Below are 20448 nucleotides of genomic sequence, written 5' to 3' on the forward strand. Positions count from 1 at the left end.
TTGGAGAACTGTGTGAAGAGTTTTGAAAAAGTGACCTAAGTATTGGGAAATGTGTCCTAGCGACTGTAAAAAACTGTAATGTGCAGTTTGACTGCTTTCCATCTCAATTACTCTCTAAAAAACTGTAAATCCATAATTTTACAGTACTTTAGATTGTCTAAATGTGTATATACCATGTTTGGTTATTGAACATACATCTTCCCTGGATATATTTATACTGGAGTTCTTTCACACATTCACTGTTTCTCTCAAAGTGTACAGTGTATAACACTTGAGTTTTCAGTTGAAACTGCAATCAACTGTGTTTGGATTGACAAAATATTCTAACAATATTAACATTTTCTAGCAAATGTTCTTGAAAATGTTCTTTATATTTCAATCTGGTTACTACAGATATTCACAACATTTGCCATCACTCTATTGTGAAGGTGTTTTTAACAGTTTTGAGAACAGTGTGTAAGCATTTGAGAAAAATGTGCTGTGAATATATTGTTTTGTAGATGGTGGAATATGAATGAGAAAAAAGTTATTGGATTTGGGAGAATGTGTTCATTGAATGCATTTTGTGTGAAGGCAATGAGTAATGATTCACAGTTTGGTTCACATACACTTCCTTTTGCTGACTGTGTGAAGAGTTCTGTTAATGAAACTTCTGTATAGTTTGATGCTTGCTACCAATCGTGATTTACAAGAAATGGCATCATTTCTTGTAAATCACATTGTTTGCAGTCAGGAAATTCCACACTCTTTGAATAAAAGCCATGCTTCCTTAAACAGGGTCAGTGAAGACCAGACTGGATGCTGCAAGGAATCAAGGTGAAATATCGCTCCTCCACAAAAGGTAATACTTGCTTTTAGGCTAAATGCCAATTAACTGGATTAATGTAGCATATTGCAGTAATTTATTCCAGTAGCATGCACTAGGTTTACTACAAACAGTGGTACTTATGCTTAGTCTTCTTGGTCTTCTTCAGATCCTGATTTGGTAGTGAGCAGGAATGTTAGGACTTGTCAGCTCTACCTCTCAGAAAGGAGCCATTCAGAAGATTATTAGCCAGTTTATAAATGTTATATTTTGAAGATAAAATGTTTTGTTCCAACAAATGTTGGTGTAACTTTCATAGTTCAACCTAAATCATATTATGAACATTCCCAATGGATAAGACTCAGGAACAGCTTCAGAAGGGAGAAAGAACTGAGAACATTTTAAATAATAATGTTATTTTCTACACAGAGCATACACAATTATCGCCTGATCTTCCACGATCCATCATTATCCATTATAAATCCATACAAAATACATCTTAAATTAAGATAGGAAATTTTAGTTATCAAGTCGTTACCCAAATGGATGACAGTAATCCTTGAGCTTCCTTCATCTGACATGGAACTTTAATAACTGTTTTGTTGAACACCCCATGAAGAATAATCAGATGCTGAGATTATCTTTTTAATCCAATCAATTAAGGTTCTGTGTGTAATCATGAAGGATTATTTTCAAAGGTTTCAAAGCTGGTTTGTAATATTTGTTAATTTCTCACCCTTTGGTGCTTTGGTGCTCTGTCTAAGTGATCTGTCCCAAGAACAAGAAAACATTGGCACAGGATCTTCAAACCCACAGGCATTCAATAAAAATTAAAAAAACTGAAATATCATATTTACATTTGTATTCAGACCCTTTCACTTAGTACTATGTTGAAGCACCTTTATTATTTAGTTTGTTATGCATTTAGCAGCAGTCTGACAAGATGCCATATTTTTACTGCACTCCTCAGTCTTCTTAAACAAGACAAAGAGGACAATTTGGTTTTCCTTTCCACTAACCTACAGTCAGTTATCTATAAAGGGTCTGTCAACGTGTGGATCAGCTGTTTCTTGTTAAAACTGCTGGGCCAAGCCGGGCCAAGAAAGGGGTTTGTTATTCCATTCATTGTTTTGTTTTTAAAACTGATTTGGGTTTTGCGTTTTAATCTAGTTTTTGAATCCAAACCAAAAATATGACATTTGGATGAAACTAAATGTGAAATGTTTGTCATTGGCCAAATTAAAAGCCAACCCTTCTTGTCCCTTTAATATAGCAGTTCAGCCTACACACATAAAGGAGAGACCAACATGAAAGCAAACATTCAAATCTTGTTCTCTGTAACATTGTCCAATGAAGATGATCAAATCTGAAGCTAAATCAGTCAGTTCAGTACCTTTTAATGTAAAATAATTACCTTTATTTTGATGAAGAAGACACATTATCTAAAAACAGTACCAAAACAGAGTAAAAACCTACTGCTTTGGAAGTAAAAACATTCCTTTTCTGTTTTTGCTTTTTTCCATCCTGTCCAACAAAGAACAATTAGAAAATGGGTGGAGATGCATCAAGAGATCGAGCGGATAAAGCTGAAAGAGACCTTCAGGATACTATGAATGAAAAACAAAGAATTATGGAAGAAAAGAGAAAACGTGAAGATGACTACAAGCAACTCCTTGCTGAGAAAGTTAGACTAGAAACAACACAGAAGATGGAGGAACAAAAACGACGGGAGCAAGAGAAGCAGAGACAAAAAATTATTGAACACAACAGAGCACAAGAGAAAGCCGAAAGGATAAGGATTCATCAAGAAAAGAATAATGCCAACAGTCCTAAAACTGTAGGATGAAGAGACAATGGTTTAAATGTTTGATTATCCACAAAAGGATTATTGGATACAGTACATACAGCAAAGTACACAGTTAATGGATACAGTACATACAGCACAGAACACAGTTATTGGATACAGTACATACAGCACAGAACAGTTATTGGATACAGTACATACAGCACAGTACAGTTATTTGATACAGCACATACAGCACAGTACACAGTTACTGGATACAGTACATACATCACAGTACACAGTTACTGGATACAGTACATACATCACAGTACACAGTTATTGGATACAGTACATACAGCACAGTACACAGTTATTGGATACAGTACATACAGCACAGTACACAGTTATTGGAAACTTTTAATATCCACACATGCACTAGCTGTTTTATTTTTCCAAAATTAGTATTGCATAGTTTCAATAACAAAGAATATAAACTGGTTTTATAATTGTTTACCTACAAAAATGTAGTTATTTCTTACAACATAAGTCTGATTTTGTCATGTTTTATATGCCTTGAGTACTGTACTCTAGCCTACTCTCCTGCATTGCAATAAATATCTTCTATTGATGTTCAATCTTATCTCTGATTCTTCCTTTCACATCGTAATGTACTTACATTTAGTTTTCACATGCTATCTAAATCACAGGTGTCAAACTGGTTCATGGAGAGCTGAGTGTCTACAGGTTTTCAGTCTCACCTTGTACTTGATTAATTAATTATGTCACTAATTGGTTAGTTTCTACCCTCACCTGGTTGTTTAGGTCTGAACTGGGAATTAAGTTATAGGAAAAACCAAAAGCTGCAGACACTTGGCCCTCCGTGGGACCAGTTTGACATCCCTGATCTAAATGCTTGGATGTAATACGAGGTTATTTTCTATCAAATGAGAAGTGTCAGGTTTTTTTTCAGAACAAATCAGATGGATGGGCATTATGTTTCCATGGAGGATGGCATGCTTTGACAAATACTAATGAGAACTACATTAATCATAGGCTACTAAATCATGCATTTCTGACACTGACATTAGGATTGGGATACAAATGGTATGCTAGTGGCTGTGTAAGAACAAAAATTACCAATATGATTTCACTTACTGAAGGTAAGACGGTATTCAACTTTGTTGTATTATCCCTTACCTATCTATATACAGTACTGCAGCACCGTGCACAGGCCTTCCGAGGGGCATGTTCTGAAACTGAAAAAGTGCGTGGAGTTTTGGGCTCACACGGACAGACGATGTGTCGGAGTGAGTGACATGCGTTAAAAAGACAGACGACGCTTGCTGGTTGGTTGGAGCGATGACAGGTGGGCACATGTCAACTGGGAAAGGGCACTTCAGCAAGCAAGTTTATTAATACAGCACAATTCATACATCGAAGCAATTCAATGTGCTTTACAAATCAAAAAAAATTAATGTATAAAAATACAATAACATAAAAACAAATCTCTCTTATCTTAATCCGCTTACCCGGTATCGGGTCGCGGGGGCAGCAGCTCCAGCAGGGGACCCCAAACTTCCCTTTCCCGAGCCACATTTGCCAGCTCTGACTGGGGGATCCCGAGGCGTTCCCAGGCCAGTGTCGAAATATAATCTCTCCATCTAGTCCTGGGCCTACCCCGAGGTCTCCTCCCAGCTGGACGTGCTTGGAACACCTCCCTAGGGAGATGTCCTGGGGGCATCCTTACCAGATACCCGAACCACCTCAACTGGCTCCTTTTAATGCAAAGGAGCAGTGGCTAGATAAAAACATAGGAAGCTATAAGGCTAAACAGTGTGGTTAAGTTTAAGTGCTCAGTCATAGGCATGTGAGAAGAGAAGTGTTTTTAACCTGGATTTAAAAATGTGTACATTTGGGGCAAGTCTAATAAATCTTATGGTAGTTTATTCCAGTTGTGTACAGCATAAGTGCTAAACGCAGCTTCTCCACGTTTAGTTTGGACTCTGGGCTCTACTAGCTGACCTGTGTTCATGGATCTAAGAGCCCTGCTTGGTTTATCTTCAAACATATTAGAAATGTATTCGGGTCCTAAATCATTCAGAGATTTATAAACTAAAAGCACCACTTTGAAATCCATTCTGTAACTGACTGGAAGCCAATGCAAAGATATAAGAACTTCATAGCAAAGGGTCATGTGTTCTGCACTTGTTGAGCCTTATCTGTGTATGTGCCTGCAGTACTGTGCAAAAGTTCTAGGCACCTGGAAGTTCAACTGAAGCCATATATTTGGGTGAAGTGTTTATTTGTAAAAATCACAATTAATCGCAATTTATGAATGTGTTGACATTTAGTGCTTAATCCACACTTTTCTGTTTAAAAAGCAGTGCATAATGTTAAAGACATAAGTGTGTTTTATTGTAAACTATGGACATTGCTTGACTTGGAATTATATAAATGCAAGTTTCACAGCATTGAATGTTGGCCCGTCCTTACCAAAATAACGGACAGCATCTACATGTAGGCCATGTTTATAGATGGTTGATTGTCTATAATCCCATAGTTCTACCATCTCCTACCATTGTTCTTTAGATTAAGGCCCCAACTACAATAACTGCTACTTTATAATATAATACCAAGAAGTAGACAGCTTGTCTGTCAAAACGTTGGTATTCAATTATTGCATCCAAGCACCAGTGTGTGGCTTTCTTATTTACAATAGTTTCACCCCACCAGTCAGCACCTCCTCAAACCAGGTGTGGGTTTTCTCTATCTTTAGGCTACTGTATAAAACACATATTAGTCCCTCTTACCTGAAGATCTGCTGGATGTGCAGGCATTTAATCAAACACTAAATCACACCTAACCTTGTCAAAGTATTGTCCTTTGATGTTTAGGCAGAAATCTTGTCAGAATGGGATTCAGGTGGGGGTCTGTTAACATTAGCTTTCCCCGGAATAAGTTAGTCAAGGTGCCTACAGATGTCTATATGAAAATATTAAGCAGGGTAGATCTGTAATGTATGCACAGCATGGAAGTTGTTTGTTTATCTTGCTATTAGAATATGTTTTGGTGGAAACGCATCTGGTGATGAAATTAATGAGCAAAAACATTAAATAATGACAAATTAGCCTACCATGTTACAAACAAGGTCTTAGCAGGTGGATTTGCGCAAAACAGCCTCTCCGGACAAGTTGGAAAAGAGGTTCAGTTAGAGGAGGCACAGCTAGTCTTCTCGTTGGATGAATTTCTGACTAGGTATTCCAATTTCAACACATCCATTGTACTAACGGATGAGTAGCCTACAACGCATTGTTAGGCAGGATTCTGAAACTAGCGCTGAGTAAAGATGATTCACAACATGAATGCCTACTCTCCAATGTTATATTGGACAAAAATACCTGTGAAACCCTCAGGACAAGTCAACCGCCAATAATGTTAAACCATTATAAAGAAGTTGTGCTTTGCATCTTTTCTTTAGTTTATGCTCATTGGTGTTACTCTGTATTACAGGCGATTAGCCTTCAGTATTTGATCAGCCAGAAAGCCAACAAACTGAAAAAAGACCTGCAAGAATTAAGGCCACAGACCCCTCTTCCCATTCAAAAAGAACAGCAGAAGACTGGCAGACAAAGACGTGAGTAATTCTAATGTTTCAATACATGTAGGTGATATTTTATACAGCTGAAATATTTGTTTTACATTGATGGCCAAATTATGGTAAAGTTCTTGTCTGAAGTAACCCGTGATCTGATGGTTTACAGAACACTGAGTCATGTCTGATAGTGAGACCATTGAGCTAGCCGCTCTGGGCCGGCCATTCGAACTGGGGATGCTGTATGACTGCCGCAGGGATCTTCTCATCCCAGGTACAAGAAACAATTACTGTTAAGTTTGGAGATGATCAACAACCCTTTTCTTAAATTAACTAGAGGTGTTTGTCACCAATATAGAGTTAGATAGCTCTTGTACAGCCAGCACCAGGGAGGGCTTTGACCATGAAGTATTAAAATTTTTTAAAGTTGTCTCACTAGCTTGATATACAGTATCTCACAAAAGTGAGTACACCCCTCACATTTTTGTAGATATTTGATTATATCTTTTCATGTGACAACACTGAAGAAATGACACTTTGCTACAATGTAAAGTAGTGAGTGTACAGCTTGTATAACTGTAAATTTGCTGTCCGCTCAAAATAACTCAACACACAGCCATCAATGTCCAAATTGCTGGCAACAAAAGTGAGTACACCCCTAAGTGAAAATGTCCATATTGGGCCCAATTAGCCATTTTCCCTCCCAAGTGTCATGTGACTCATTAGTGTTACAAGGTCTCAGGTGTGAATGGGGAGCAGGTGTGTTAAATTTGGTGTTATCACTCTCACACTCCCTCATACTGATCACTGGAAGTTCAACATGGTCCCTCATGGCAAAGAACTCTCTGAGGATCTGAAAAAAATAATTGTTGCTCTACATAAAGATGGCCTGGGCTATAAGAAGATTGCCAAGACCCTGAAACTGAGCTGCAGCACGGTGGCCAAGACCATACAACGGTTTACCAGGGCAAGTTCCACTCAGAACAGGCCTCTCCGTGGTCGACCAAATAGGTTGAGTGCATGTGCCCAGATGTTGTCTTTGGGAAATAGATGTATGAGTGCGGCCAGCATTGCTGCAGAGGTTGAAGGGGTGAGGGGTCAGCCTGTCAGTGCTCAGAACATACACCGCACACTGCATCAAATTGGTCTGCATGGCTGTCATCCCAGAAGGAAGCCTGTTCTAAAGATGATGCACAAGAAAGCCACAAACAGTTTGCTGAAGACAAGCAGACTAAGGACATGGATCACTGGAACCATGTCCTGTGGTCTGTTGAGACCAAGATAAACTTATTTGGTTCAGATGGTGTCAAGCGTGTGTGGCGGCAACCAGGTGAGGAGTACAAAGACAAGTGTGTCTTGCCTACAGTCAAGCATGGTAGTGGGAGTGTCATGGTCTGGGGCTGCATGAGTGCTGCTGGCACTGGGGAGCTAGAGTTAATTGAGGGAACCATGAATGCCAACATGTACTGTGACATACTGAAGCAGAGCACGATCCACTCCCTTCGGAGACTGGGCCGCAGGGCAGTATTCCAACATGATAACGACCCCAAACACACCTCCAAGACGACCACTGCCTTGCTAAATAAGCTGAGGGTAAAGGTGATGAACAGGCCAAGCATGTCTCCAGACCTAAACCCTATAGAGCATCTTTTGGGCATCCTCAAACGGAAAGTGGAGGAGCGCAAGGTCTCTAACATCCACCAGCTCCTTGATGTCGTCTTGGAGGACTCCAGTGGCAACTTCTGAAGCTCTGGTGAACTCCATGCCCAAGAGGGTTAAGGCAGTGCTGGAAAATAATGGTGGCCACACAAAATGTTGACACTTTGGGCCCAATTTGGAAATGATCACTTTAGGGTGTGCTCACTTTTGTTGCCAGCGGTTTAGACATTAATGGCTGTGTGTTGAGTTATTTTGATGGGACAGCAAATTTACACTGTTATACAAGCTGTACACTCACTACTTTACATTGTAGCAAAGTGTCATGTCTTCAGTGTTGTCACATGAAAATATATAATCAAATATTAGCAAAAATGTGAGGGGTGTACTCACTTTTGTGAGATACTGTATATCTAAGCAGTAAACATCAAAACATTCCTATAAATGGACCACCATCCGGCACTGCTGCCTAGTAGGCTGTTTAAGTAACTCTACCCAGGTTTAAGCAACTCTGTCCATTCTTTTGCATCAGCCATACAACTTAAAATACACTGCTAAATTCTTTTTAGGGAAAACCGAAATCACACATTGGGTTTTGATGAACGAAACATATTAAAGATTAAAATCTTTACTGTACATTGTGTAATTTGACGTAACATGACGTCCCAGAGGTTCTCAATTGGATTCAGGTCTGGGGATCATTAGGGCCAGCGGCGTCCCAGCCAACATTTTTATGTGGGGCCCATGTGGGTAAAAAGGTGAGATTGTCAGATCACACCCATATGGGATTGTCCGCGGGTTCTATGTTGGCCCCAAGCCAATGTCCCATGTGGGTTTATGGCAGGATTACACCAGGTTTTAGATGGGCCCCAGCTAGGCAAAACAGACAAGAACCATCTTGGTCCCAACTTTAAGTCCTATGTGGGGCCTACATGGGGACAGTATGGGCTGAAATATGGGTTGCAAGTGGGATTGTTCGCCCCAAGCCAATTGCCCATGTGGGTTTAAGGCAGGATTACACAAGGTTTTAGGTAGGCCCCAGCTGGGCAAGATATGCTTTAAAAAATCCTAAATGAGTACTGTGTACAGTTTGAATAAACATCCAACCTAGAGCTGCAACAATTAATCAAAAAATATATATATTAATCACCAAACAGTTTGAGACAGGCTATATCTAATTTAAAAAAATTGCCATATTGTCTGATTTCATTCTTCTGATTTTATTAACGTTATGTCGACTAATTAGGTTGATTAACTACTAACATTAGCTAAAGTTAGCTAAAACTCTCAACATTAGCTGAGTTCAAACAAGCATTTTTGCAAATTCCCCAATGTCTTAGCTCACGATACTTCGATAGTAATACAACAATTTTACATAATAGAGAGACAGGTATGCTACTCACCAGTGTTGAAAGCGCGCTGCTGCTACTGCGGACTGCTGCTCTACTCTGCTGCAGTCGAGGCTGATCCGTAGAAATTCAAAATAAAAGCGCGCAGTGTGACCGTTACAGTATGTTGCAATACGCATGCTTACAAACTACACTCTTAATTTTGAAAAGCCTGGCCAGCGTCTGCCTTTGTCAAAAACAATGTAAGTGGAATTTAGATGTTTTTAAGATGCAAACAATAAATGTAACAGAGTTCAGCAGGAGAAAAAAAAAACATAAAAAAACAACAGAGATTTAGAAAGCTGTCTAACCTTTGGCCAGTATAGCACTACTTGAACACCCTTTGTGCTCTAAGAAAAGAGGACATTTTTCCCCAATACGTACATGCATCAAATTCGGTTTGCTCAATCCTGGGTCCAAGAGTGTGTACGCAAAATTTGGGGTCCGAACTGCAGCCCTTTAGATTTTTACAAAATATGTGCAAATTTGGGGTGAGCATAAATGTAGAAAATACAAAAAAAATGTATTACTGAAGCAACATGGGCCCCAAATAATATTTCCAAGTTCCACCCCATGCCGACTTTGCCCAATTAGGTACCTTGTGTGGCCCATAGAGTAGGCCCACATGGGTTTCCCATGTGGGGCGCAAGTTACAGAACCCACATGGGGCCTACACAATTTGCCTACTTCCAGCCAATGCCCACTTAGCCCACTCTTATCCCTTACAGGGCCCACACGGTCAGCCCATATGGGCTTCCCATGTGGGCCAATGTTGAAAGAACCATATGGGGCCCAAGAAATGATACCCAGTTCCACCCCATGCCCACCCTGCCCACATATATTCCCTATGGGGCCTTTACAGTTGGCCCACATTGGCTTTCCATGTGGGGCTCATGTTAGGTAACCCATATGGGGCCCACATAACTCGCCTACTTCCATCCCATGCCCACTCTGCCCACTTATATCCCCTTTGGGGCCTTTAGAGTTGGCCCACATGGGCACAGGAGTATTCAGTCCAAAACAAACAGGCTACATGAAAGCTTCTTTCCACAGCCTGTAAGGCTGCTCAACTTGGGAACCCCTCTTTCATTCCATCCATATTCCATGCACACCTGTCACTTTATATCATGCACATCTGCCACCTGTATCATGCACACCTGTCATTTTTACATTGCACTACAGTTATATAGTTGTATAGTTATTATTATTATGTGTGTTTTTGTATAGTGTTATTACTTGTTGTTTTTTTAATGATAACTTTTAACTGCACTGTCGGGGGTAGGAAAACCGAGCATTTCATTGCCGTAACTTGTTATTGCAAATGACAAATAAACCTTTTGAACTTGAACTTTTTAAACCATGCTTATATATATACAAAACAGATTGCATTTAAACAATTTTCTAAATATTTCTATAATCTCCTTTCTACAAACTGCAGGTATAACACTCTGGGATGCAGAGATACTGAAGAAACACATCAATGTCTCACAAAGACCAAACACTGACTTCAAAATCATTGCTTCTGACTCAAGTGAAGCCAAGTCAGAAGCTTTAAATGTGTCTGCGTCTCTTGAGGCCAGTTTTCTTAGTGGCTTAGTTAGTGTGAAAGGTTCTGCTAGTTTCTTAAACAACAAAAAAAAATCCCAACGTCAGTCTAGGGTTTCTCTGCAGTACCGTACCACCACCCACTTCGAGCAGTTGACCATGGACCACCTGGGCCCAGGAAATGTGAAACACAGTAATGTCATCACAGAGGGTTCTGCAACCCATGTGGTGACTGCCATTCTCTACGGAGCACAGGCCTTCTTTGTTTTTGACCGTGAGTTTTCTTCATCAGAATCCTATCAGGACATACAAGGAAACCTGCAAGCTGTAATCAAAAAAATCCCCTGTATATCAATAGAGGGGCAGGCATCACTGAAGATGAGTGAGGAGGAGAAGAGCGAGGCCAACAGATTTAACTGCACTTTCCATGGTGATTTTGCACTAAAAAAGAATCCTGTCACATTTGAAGATGCCATTAAGGTGTATGCTGACCTGCCCTGTATGCTAGGAGAGAACGGAGATCATGCTGTGCCCATGAACGTCTGGCTCTATCCTCTCAGAAACCTTGACTCAGCAGCTGCCCAGCTAGTAAGGCAGATAAATGTTAGCTTGGTGCGACGCGCACAGCGAATCTTGGACGGATTGGACAACACTGATATAATATGCCAAGACATGATGAAGGAAGACATGGCTATCAAGTTCCCTGAAATAAAAGCAAAGCTCACTAAGTTCAGGGACTTGTGCTTAGAGTACAAGCTGGTGTTCCAGAAAGGTCTTGGCAACATTCTTCCCAAGATAAGAGGAGGAGGAATGGAAGAAGAGCTGATAAAAATGCTCACCAGCAAGGAACGCTCTCCATTTCAGAATGATCTCATGTCTGCATACTTGGAAGACAGAGAAAGAGAGATGAACATTGTCAGTTCTTATCTTGACATAATGAAGGAGGTACAGGTTGTGTACTCAAGCAGTGAACTAGATGGAATTGTGCTTGATCAAGCTAATAATTATGTGGTGTGTTTTGCATTTTCCTCTTTGAACGACAAAGATGATTTTGAGTTAGACTTGGAGAAATACTTGCAGGAAGACTTTAAGAGTGATTCTTCACCGATACCTTACGATCTCATTGCAGCTAAGAAATCAGCAGCAGAAAAGTGGTTTCGCTCTGGGAAGGTAACTGCCCAAACCAGGCAAACCATACAACTATTTCTAGACTTCAAAGAGTCAAACAAAGAGAGAGAAAACCTTGCATTCTGTATTGCATCAATTCCCAACAAGCTTATCACTGCGTGTTCCATTCACATCTACGAAAGAGGGACACTTCTAAATTCACAGTACGAGCTGCCATCGAAGCCAGGGGTTCCCATCATTAAGAGTCTGGAGCATGACTGTGTCCACTTGCAAATCATCTCCTCCCAACTTGGTGTGAACTCAGTGGCGTCATACCAGGTGTTGTACCAGGCTAAGGGAACTGACACTGAGTGGACAGAAATCAACACAGATGCTATTACTAACCAGGTCACCATCAGACGTTTGCAGCCTTACCAGGAGTACCGCTTTAGCTGCAGGGCAGTGTGTAAACCTGGTGTGAGCCTCTGCAGTGACTGGACTGAATACTACAGAACCAGCCCATGTAGCCCCCCTGGACCACCCACGGAGAAGTGTATAGATTCAGGAAGTATCAGGGTGAACTGGGACATTCCTAGAATGATAGGAGATGATGTTGAAGTTAATGGTTATGTGGTTGAATTCAGACAAAACACAGTGTCTGTAGACAATACTTTGTGGCACACCACCAAAACCACCACTAGAGACTGCACACTGGAAGGACTACAGGCTAACACTTCATACAGCATCAGAGTCTCCGCTACTTGTGGTGAAGCAGGGAAGAGTCTACCCAGCCCTGAGACCATGCTGACTACCATCGGGGTGTCTGACGTAATAAAGAGGAACCAATCAACTGGAGCAAATAGTGAGAAATTCATCAAACAATCCACGAGGGTGGAGAAAGACAACCCCTCAATCTACAGGCTGAATCTGGAACAGAAGTTTGTTATAAAGGAAAGTTTTGACCAGTACACATTTGGCAGGAAGGTTGAGCAGGGGAATAACAAGGTCATATTGCTTTTGGGGGCCACAGGGGCAGGAAAAACCACTCTGGTCAATGTCATGGTAAACGCCATTCTTGGAGTGAAGTGGGAAGAAGGTCACCGCTTTAAGCTCATCCATGAGGTGACCAACCGGTCACAGGCAGAAAGCCAGACTATGGTTGTGACATCATATGAGCTTTACAACCAGCCAGGCTTTCAGATTCCTTATTCACTGACCATTGTTGACACACCAGGGTTCGGAGACACCAGAGGAATGGCATATGATAAACAGATAAGACAAATGCTAAAGGATTTCTTGTGTAACCCTTTAGGGATCGATCATATTGATGCAGTGTGCTTTGTAGTTCAGGCAGCCCTTGTTCGTCTCAGTCCTTCCCAGAGATACATCTTTGATTCCATCCTGTCCATTTTTGGAAAAGATGTTGCTGAAAACATCTTGATGCTTGTGACATTTGCTGATGGGAAGGACATTCCTGTTCTAGAGGCCATCAAAGCTGCAGAGCTTCCCTGTAAGAAGAACAAGAAGGGTTTTCCAACCCATTTCAAATTCAGCAACGCTATTGTTTTTGAAAAGAAGGAGACAGAAAGCAGTTCTGAAGATGATGATGAAGATAATGATGGTAATGATAAGATAGATTGCCCACAGCAATGGAGTTCAACTTTCAAGGAGGTTAAGAAATTTTTTAAAGCATTGGAAAGCATTGAAAGCAAAGACCTCACCCTGACGAAGAAAGTGCTGGAAGAACGTGAGCTTTTGAAAAAGACCATGACACGGCTTACCCCACAGATCACTGCTGGTCTGTCAAAGCTAAGTGAAATTAAAAGCTTGAAAGCCTGTCTTGAGAATGAGCAAGAAAACATGAAACAGAACGAATCCTTTGAAACAGAGATAGAAGTACTGATGGTAAAAAGAAGCAAATTATCTGAAGGCTTTGCTACAAACTGCAAAGTATGCAATTTCACATGCCACACCTCTTGTTTTCTCCCAAACAATGATGACATCAGAAGTTGTGCCGTGATGAATCAAGATGGCAACTGTATCGTATGTCCGGGAAAATGCTCTTTCAGTGATCATGACAGGGAAAAAGCCGTGTTTACATATGAAACAAAGACAGAGAAAAAGACTATTCAAGAACTAAAGAACAACTTCATGAAGGCATACGACAAGTTTATGTCAACCAAGGACATCCTGGATAAACTGGATGTTGAGTTCCAATTGATCGAGGAAGCACTGATGAATTTGATCAAGCAGTCTTCTGACTGTCTAAAAAGGCTAAATGAGATTGCACTAAATCCAAATTCTCTTTCCAATATAGAGTACATTGAAATACTAATTCGCACAGAGGAGGACCAACGTACACCAGGTTTTGAGGATCGGATTGTAGGGTTGAAAAAAATGAAGGAAGAGTCTGAGATTCTGGACAAGATTGCAAGAGGAGAAGGTTTACTTCCCAAGGAGAAAGAATTCATGAAGGATAAAGAGGAAAGACGACAGGCCGTTCTCAAAAAATCCAGTCCTGCTAATGTTGCCTAGGAACAAAATTGGGATGTTACTGCAACATTAAGATGCCTACTGTTTAAGTTTAATTAACTGTTTTCTATATAAATCTGAGTCTTGGGGTATAGGCCTTTAAGCCTCATGTTTAAGAAAAAAATTATAACTGTCATAGTTTTCAGGTGTTGTCACAATACTGTTCGTTTCTATTGTGGCTGTGATGAGCAACTGAGAAATTCTACTAAGTGTTTCTTCAAAGGATGCTAATGAAAATTTGAAAACACTATACCACTAAGACAAGTAGCCAGACCTTTTATCATAATTTTGATATCTTCAAATTTTATGTTAGATGCCGTATTAACTTGAGAGCTAATATTCTGGGGAAACCACCAAATTTGTGCTATAGCTAACATTAGCTTTGCTTGTTATTTTTGACAGAATTTGCTTGCTAATGACATCATTGCCATCTGTCAAACTACATTTGATAATATGTTGATAATGATGGCATCGTTGTTTTCTACTAAATATAATCTCCCAAGTCGATTTCGATTCACAGTCTCAATTCAATTCGGATTTAATTTGATTTATTTGAACTGTTTTTTACTGATGATAAGGGTTATTGTTGTATATGTCTTAAATGGTAAATGCTGCATAGGACACCTTTAACGGTATTTAGCCTGTTTGAAGTCATTAACACTGTTCAGTGTCTGGTCATAAATATGTGCACTGTGTCTATAAAATGTTAGAGACCATGGCAACAAGCACACAGATGTGAAACCTATGAATACCTTCATTTAAACAGATAGGTTATTGATCAGAAAAGAGTACATACCAATCAATGCTTGCATATAAAATGGTGAAGGACAAGATTTAAACCTTTCTGTAGTAACATTTTGTGTTGACGGAGGGATGCATGTCAGACAGTGACAGATACACTGTCCCAACACAACTGCATTGTGGGGATGAATGTTTTTGATCCTAATTCAATAATAGAAAACTGTAATAACAACGCAATTGTAATTAATCCAGTTTAGTTGATTGCAAATATAACATTGGATGTCAGGCATTCATTACCACCATTTTCAGTATGTCATTTTTAGGATTTTAGAAAAAATAAAATACAACTATTATTTAGCAGATTATGGTGTTACGTTCTTATTAGTTGTGCCCACGATACACAAGACAAACTACACAAAGACATTCTGAATTGTAGGTTCCTGCTCAACAATGAAGACAGTATTTGTTTTAAGTGTATGAATAGCATATTATATACTTCCCATTGAATGTTTTTGAACACCTTCATTTCCCAGTTTCTACTGAAATTCACAGTTAAATGTCTTAATTCTCAAAGTTTTAGACAACTAATCCTTGGACTAAAGTTTACCACAGAACTTCTGAACTGTAAAAATAGTCAGTCACTGGGCATTGCATCTTATGTTTGAATGCATTAAAAAACAACTAAATTCAGACCATGTATATTTCAACTTCATTCAACTAGCTGGAAGTAGATCACTTGAATAAATCAACAAGAAATTATTTACCAAATTCAATTCAGGGGTACTCTCATCCTGCTGACAAGGATATTGATAGCAAGCAATCATTGCCAACAAGTCGAAGGATTTGTGTTCACACATGAAATAACTGCAGATGAATAGATTGTGTAGAAATGCATTTATTCAAATTTGAAAACGCAATTGATGCACAAACATGTCAGCAGAAAAACAAGGCAGAAGACAAAAAGTCCAATGTAAAAGTTACAACTCTTCATGCAGGGTATGAGTTGTCTGTATGGAAATTAAGCAAATTGGAACCATTTCAGCACAAATTAGAATGAGACTTTTTTAGTAAAAGCTGTTTAATTTAGGCCATAATATTGTAGAACAGATGAAAGATCATGAAGTATGGACATCTAGTGGCAGATCTGTGAAATTACCAGCACCAGCCATCTTCAGAGATGGTCTGATACTTAGAACAGCCTGAAATACACAAGGCTTGTTAGAGTTAAAGAAATAATTTTCTACTTAGACCAAGTCAAAAAGTGTTACTATTATTTGTCTGACTACTGTAATGCACAACTAAAATAAATATAAACAATCACCTATGAATGAGATCCCTGGGCCTTTCTGTCAGGAGCTTGTCATAACAAGGTCTGATGGGACTCAATGATAATTGCAGCAGGTTTCTAACATCCAGTTTACTTGATGTCTGCCAACGCAGAAAAACCAGTTTCATACATAGGTGGTTGGAAAAAGCAGTAATGTCTGCATTACCCACCAGGACAGGTCGGGTATTCAGTTGTTTTTGTTGGCAATGACAATGCGCATAAGATCTCCTCATGTAAATCATCCTGAGAAATATGTAGTATAAGTATGTCGTATACAGTGGGGAGAACAAGTATTTGGTACGCTGCCAATTTTGCAGGTTTTCCCACTTACAAAGCATGTAGAGGTCTGTCATTTTTATCATAGGTACACTTCAACTGTGAGAGACGGAATCTAAAACAAAAATCCAGAAAATCACATTGTATGATGCCTCCATCCATAACCTCCTTGCCTCCCATTAGAGGTGTTACCTGTGTAGCTACAGTCTCTGCTGTGGTTCCCCATTCCTCCACATTCGTCTGTACTGGTGTCATCGTCTGGGATGCATGTCCTCCCGTAGAATGGATCTGATCAATGTGTCGCTGCCACACCATGCCTGGCCCCACTTACACTTTTTATTTTGGGGGGGAAAATATTTCACCCCATTTTTTGGGAGCTTGGGGGACCCTGATAATATATCCATCATTAGATATGTCCTCCCCCACCCCCCGAAACAGGGCAACAATGTGCTAAGAGGGTACTGAAAGACCAAGATTTTCTATAGTACATATGATAAGGGGAATAAGGAAAACAAGCAATATATGCATCAGAAAAAGTTTTATTTCGATAAACATCCAATCTAAAAACCAATCACAATTTGAAACTTTAAAGACAAAACATAATAAACCAGCTACTACTAATCACAACTAACACCATGTATAATTATTTCTCACATTTCAAATAAACAAAAAAAAACAACATTCAAATGACTGTGTGTGTGAGAGTGTGTGAAATTGGAAGGGTTAGCCTGTTTGTGCAGGTATACACCAATAAGCCAAAACATTATGACCACCTGCCTAATGCAGTTGGTCCTCCACACCTCTAAAACAGCGCAGACAGGTATGGTCTCTACAAGACCCCTGAAGGTACTCTTAATATCTCACCCGGCACAGCCAGAAGAGGACTGGTCACCCCTCTGAGTCTGGATCCTCTCTAGGTTTCTTCCAAAATTTTGGCCTTCTTAGGGAGTTTTTCCTAGACAATGAAATTCAACACTACTGTTGTTTGCTCTTTGGGGTTTAAGGCCGGGTGTTTTGTAAAAGCACTTTGTGACAACTGCTGATGTAAAAAGGGCTTTAGAAATACATTTGATTGATTGATTGAAGTTGTCCTGTGGTATCTGACACCAAGACATTAGCAGCAGATCCTTCAAGGTCTGCAAGTTGCAAGTTGGAGCCACTGTGGATTGGATCTGTTTGTCCAGCCCATCCCACAGATCCTCATTCGGATTGAGATCTGGGGAATTTGGAGGCCAGGGCAACACCTTGAATTCTTGATCACGTCCCTCTTTGCTCCACAAACAATGAGTTTCCAAAGCTGTACTATATATTCTCGCTCATCATAAAAGTTCGCTCATCAACAGATTTTCCCAGTCTCCTCCCACTTTAAACTTAAGAGGACATGAGGTACTCCGGAGGTGTGGGCCAAGTGGGCCAAGACCTCATGTCCTCCTAAGTTTAAACAGGGCAGGAGACAGGGAACATTTTGAAAGTGCATTCCTTAGATCTACAAGGATTTATAGTGGAGAAGGAGAACTGGCCCTACTCCCCCAGAACAATAATATAGCAGCTTAAGACCTTGGGACTGAGACAGGGGGGTTCGGCGACACTGTGGCCCTATATGGGGGAGGCCACGGACAGGGCCCAAGAGGCAGGATATCAATCCACCCACATTGCCAAGCATCAACCATAGGGACACCCACCAACTGCGACCACCAATTGAGAGCATTCTGAAGAACTGTGCCAGTGTGTTTTGGCAGATGCTCCATGGCTGACCGGAAGGCCCTTGTTGGAGATTTTTAAAAATATTTTACTCTTTTATCATAGATCATAGCAAGCGCTTTATAAATTGAATATATTACAGTATAATATAACAAGACAGAAGTGTTGTTTTCATTCTCTACAGGAAAACGGGAAATAAGACTGCTGAGGGTAGAAATGACCTGATGAACTGTCTGAACTGTCTAGAATAGCAGAGCTGTGGTTAAGGGTGATGAATAATTCCATATACTTGTTCTTGTTTTCTTCACGCGTTTCCAGTTTTCTGCCGTATGTTGCCGAGTAGATAAAGAGTAGATAAAGAGTAGACGAAGGGTAACCTGCCACAGGTGTAACATTATAACCGTCTCAGTATATGTGTAACCAATACGAAGGAAGATAAGTAGGAAAGGGCGGGACAAGGAAGTATTCAGAGTTGTCTACTGATGGGTATAAAATGTTTGTGTTTTTCCAATCGTATAAGAGCTCTCTGAATAAACACTTAAGACCGGTTCGGTGTGGTTGAGTTATTATTTGGTTCAAGTTCACACTTAATTTCTCAAGGAGATCTGAGCCTTACAACCTCTGAATAGGAATTTCTGAACCTGACTGCCCTGCAACGAGTGGTGAAATCCACTTGTAACATACACTATACTTAACAACTGTAGATTTCCTGCTCTCTTCTATTTACGCTTCTGGTTAGATGCTAACTGCATTTTATTGTACTGAACTTGTACTTGTTCAATGACAATAAAGTAGAATCTAATCTAATCTACTCTGAAAAGGCTTTATGAATACAAGTGTTGGTAGAACTTGGGGCCTCCAAATGTAGCCCAACAGAATAGCTCTCCTAACTCGGTGACCAGGGCCAGAAGGAAGCACACTGTGCAGATAGACAACAGCAGCCGTTCCCTCCTGAACCCGTGGGGTAGACAGGTAGTGAACAGCTCCAGTCTAATGAACTAGAGGAACAATGGAATGTTACTAACCCCCAAACCCCTGGTGTGCATTTTTCAAGCCCTCGACAGTTGTCAGTGAACGTGGGTAGGCTGTGCCTGGCTGCCTAGGCCCAAAAGGAAGATCATGATGACACTGACACTATGCTGGTACCACTGTTTAGTAGACATAGACAAACACAGTCCCTGGGGAAAAGAAACAACCATGTGGCGTGTAAGGTGAAAACAGTCCTGACTGCGATTAGCAAAGTCTAATCCCGTGACCTTTCTACATGTCCATATCCGTGACTCACTTGTAGCAGTCATTGTTGTAGCTGCTACAGCTGCCCGGGGAGGTCAGAAAGACTAAACTAATAGCGCTTGTGTCCACTCACGGAACAAATAGTATATCCCATATTACATTATATTACATTTAGTGAGAAAATACAGTGTGTTTGGGCGTGTCTGAGTAAAAGCTACATACTGTTCCTGCGTGTGGTGTACCTGTGGGTCTAAGAGGCGAGAGATGTCCGGGTTAAGGTAATATATGATGGGGTCTATGGCCCTGTGCAGAGTGACCCCACTGAGTCAGCATAATGTAGGGGAATGTGGATGGTAATGTAAGCTGCCTGGAAGGAGAGATAACAGCCTAGTACCTCTTAACACATTGTAATTGAACAATCATGTAGGTCAGTTGATGTTTTGGTGATATTGAACAGGTATGATGTCTACTTGGAGTGTTGGCAATGAGTGAGATCTTAGGTCATAACGTGCAGGACAACAGATGAACAGTAACTACCACAGATAAAGCGGAGAGTGATACGACAGACTTCCATATTGATAAGGAAGAGACGGCGTTGTGTGTAGCTCACACAACTCCTTTCCTATGAGGAGAAAGGCACAATAATGTCTGAGTCCTCGACATTGAGTTGATACAGTTAAATCAGTGACTCACAGAGCAATACGAGGCTAAATATGAGGGCGTCAGTCGCGGTTGTTATTCCTGCTTCTTTTTTTCTTCATG

The 20448-nt window shown here is 40.3% G+C and overlaps 1 protein-coding gene across 2 annotated transcripts; it reads left to right on the plus strand.

The window, feature by feature from the left end:
- The first annotated feature begins 776 nt into the window (after window positions 1–776).
- On the plus strand, window positions 777–15502 carry LOC105011312. Of its 2 annotated transcripts, XM_020047939.3 has the most exons (4): window positions 777–841; window positions 6099–6222; window positions 6350–6454; window positions 10663–15502. In XM_020047939.3, the coding sequence occupies exons 3-4, from the start codon at window positions 6361–6363 to the stop codon at window positions 14409–14411; spliced, it is 3843 nt and encodes a 1280-aa protein (XP_019903498.3). In that variant the 5' UTR covers window positions 777–841; window positions 6099–6222; window positions 6350–6360; the 3' UTR covers window positions 14412–15502. The 2 variants fall into 2 exon arrangements, 1 of the variants encoding a protein (XP_019903498.3); XR_002196925.2 differs by lacking the exons at window positions 6099–6222; window positions 6350–6454; window positions 10663–15502 and adding an exon at window positions 2343–3323 and having other exon boundaries at window positions 782–841.
- Window positions 15503–20448: the final 4946 nt, after the last annotated feature.

Source organism: Esox lucius, chromosome 7 (genome assembly GCF_011004845.1).
Source record: "Esox lucius isolate fEsoLuc1 chromosome 7, fEsoLuc1.pri, whole genome shotgun sequence".
Classification (NCBI taxonomy): Eukaryota; Metazoa; Chordata; class Actinopteri; order Esociformes; family Esocidae; genus Esox; species Esox lucius.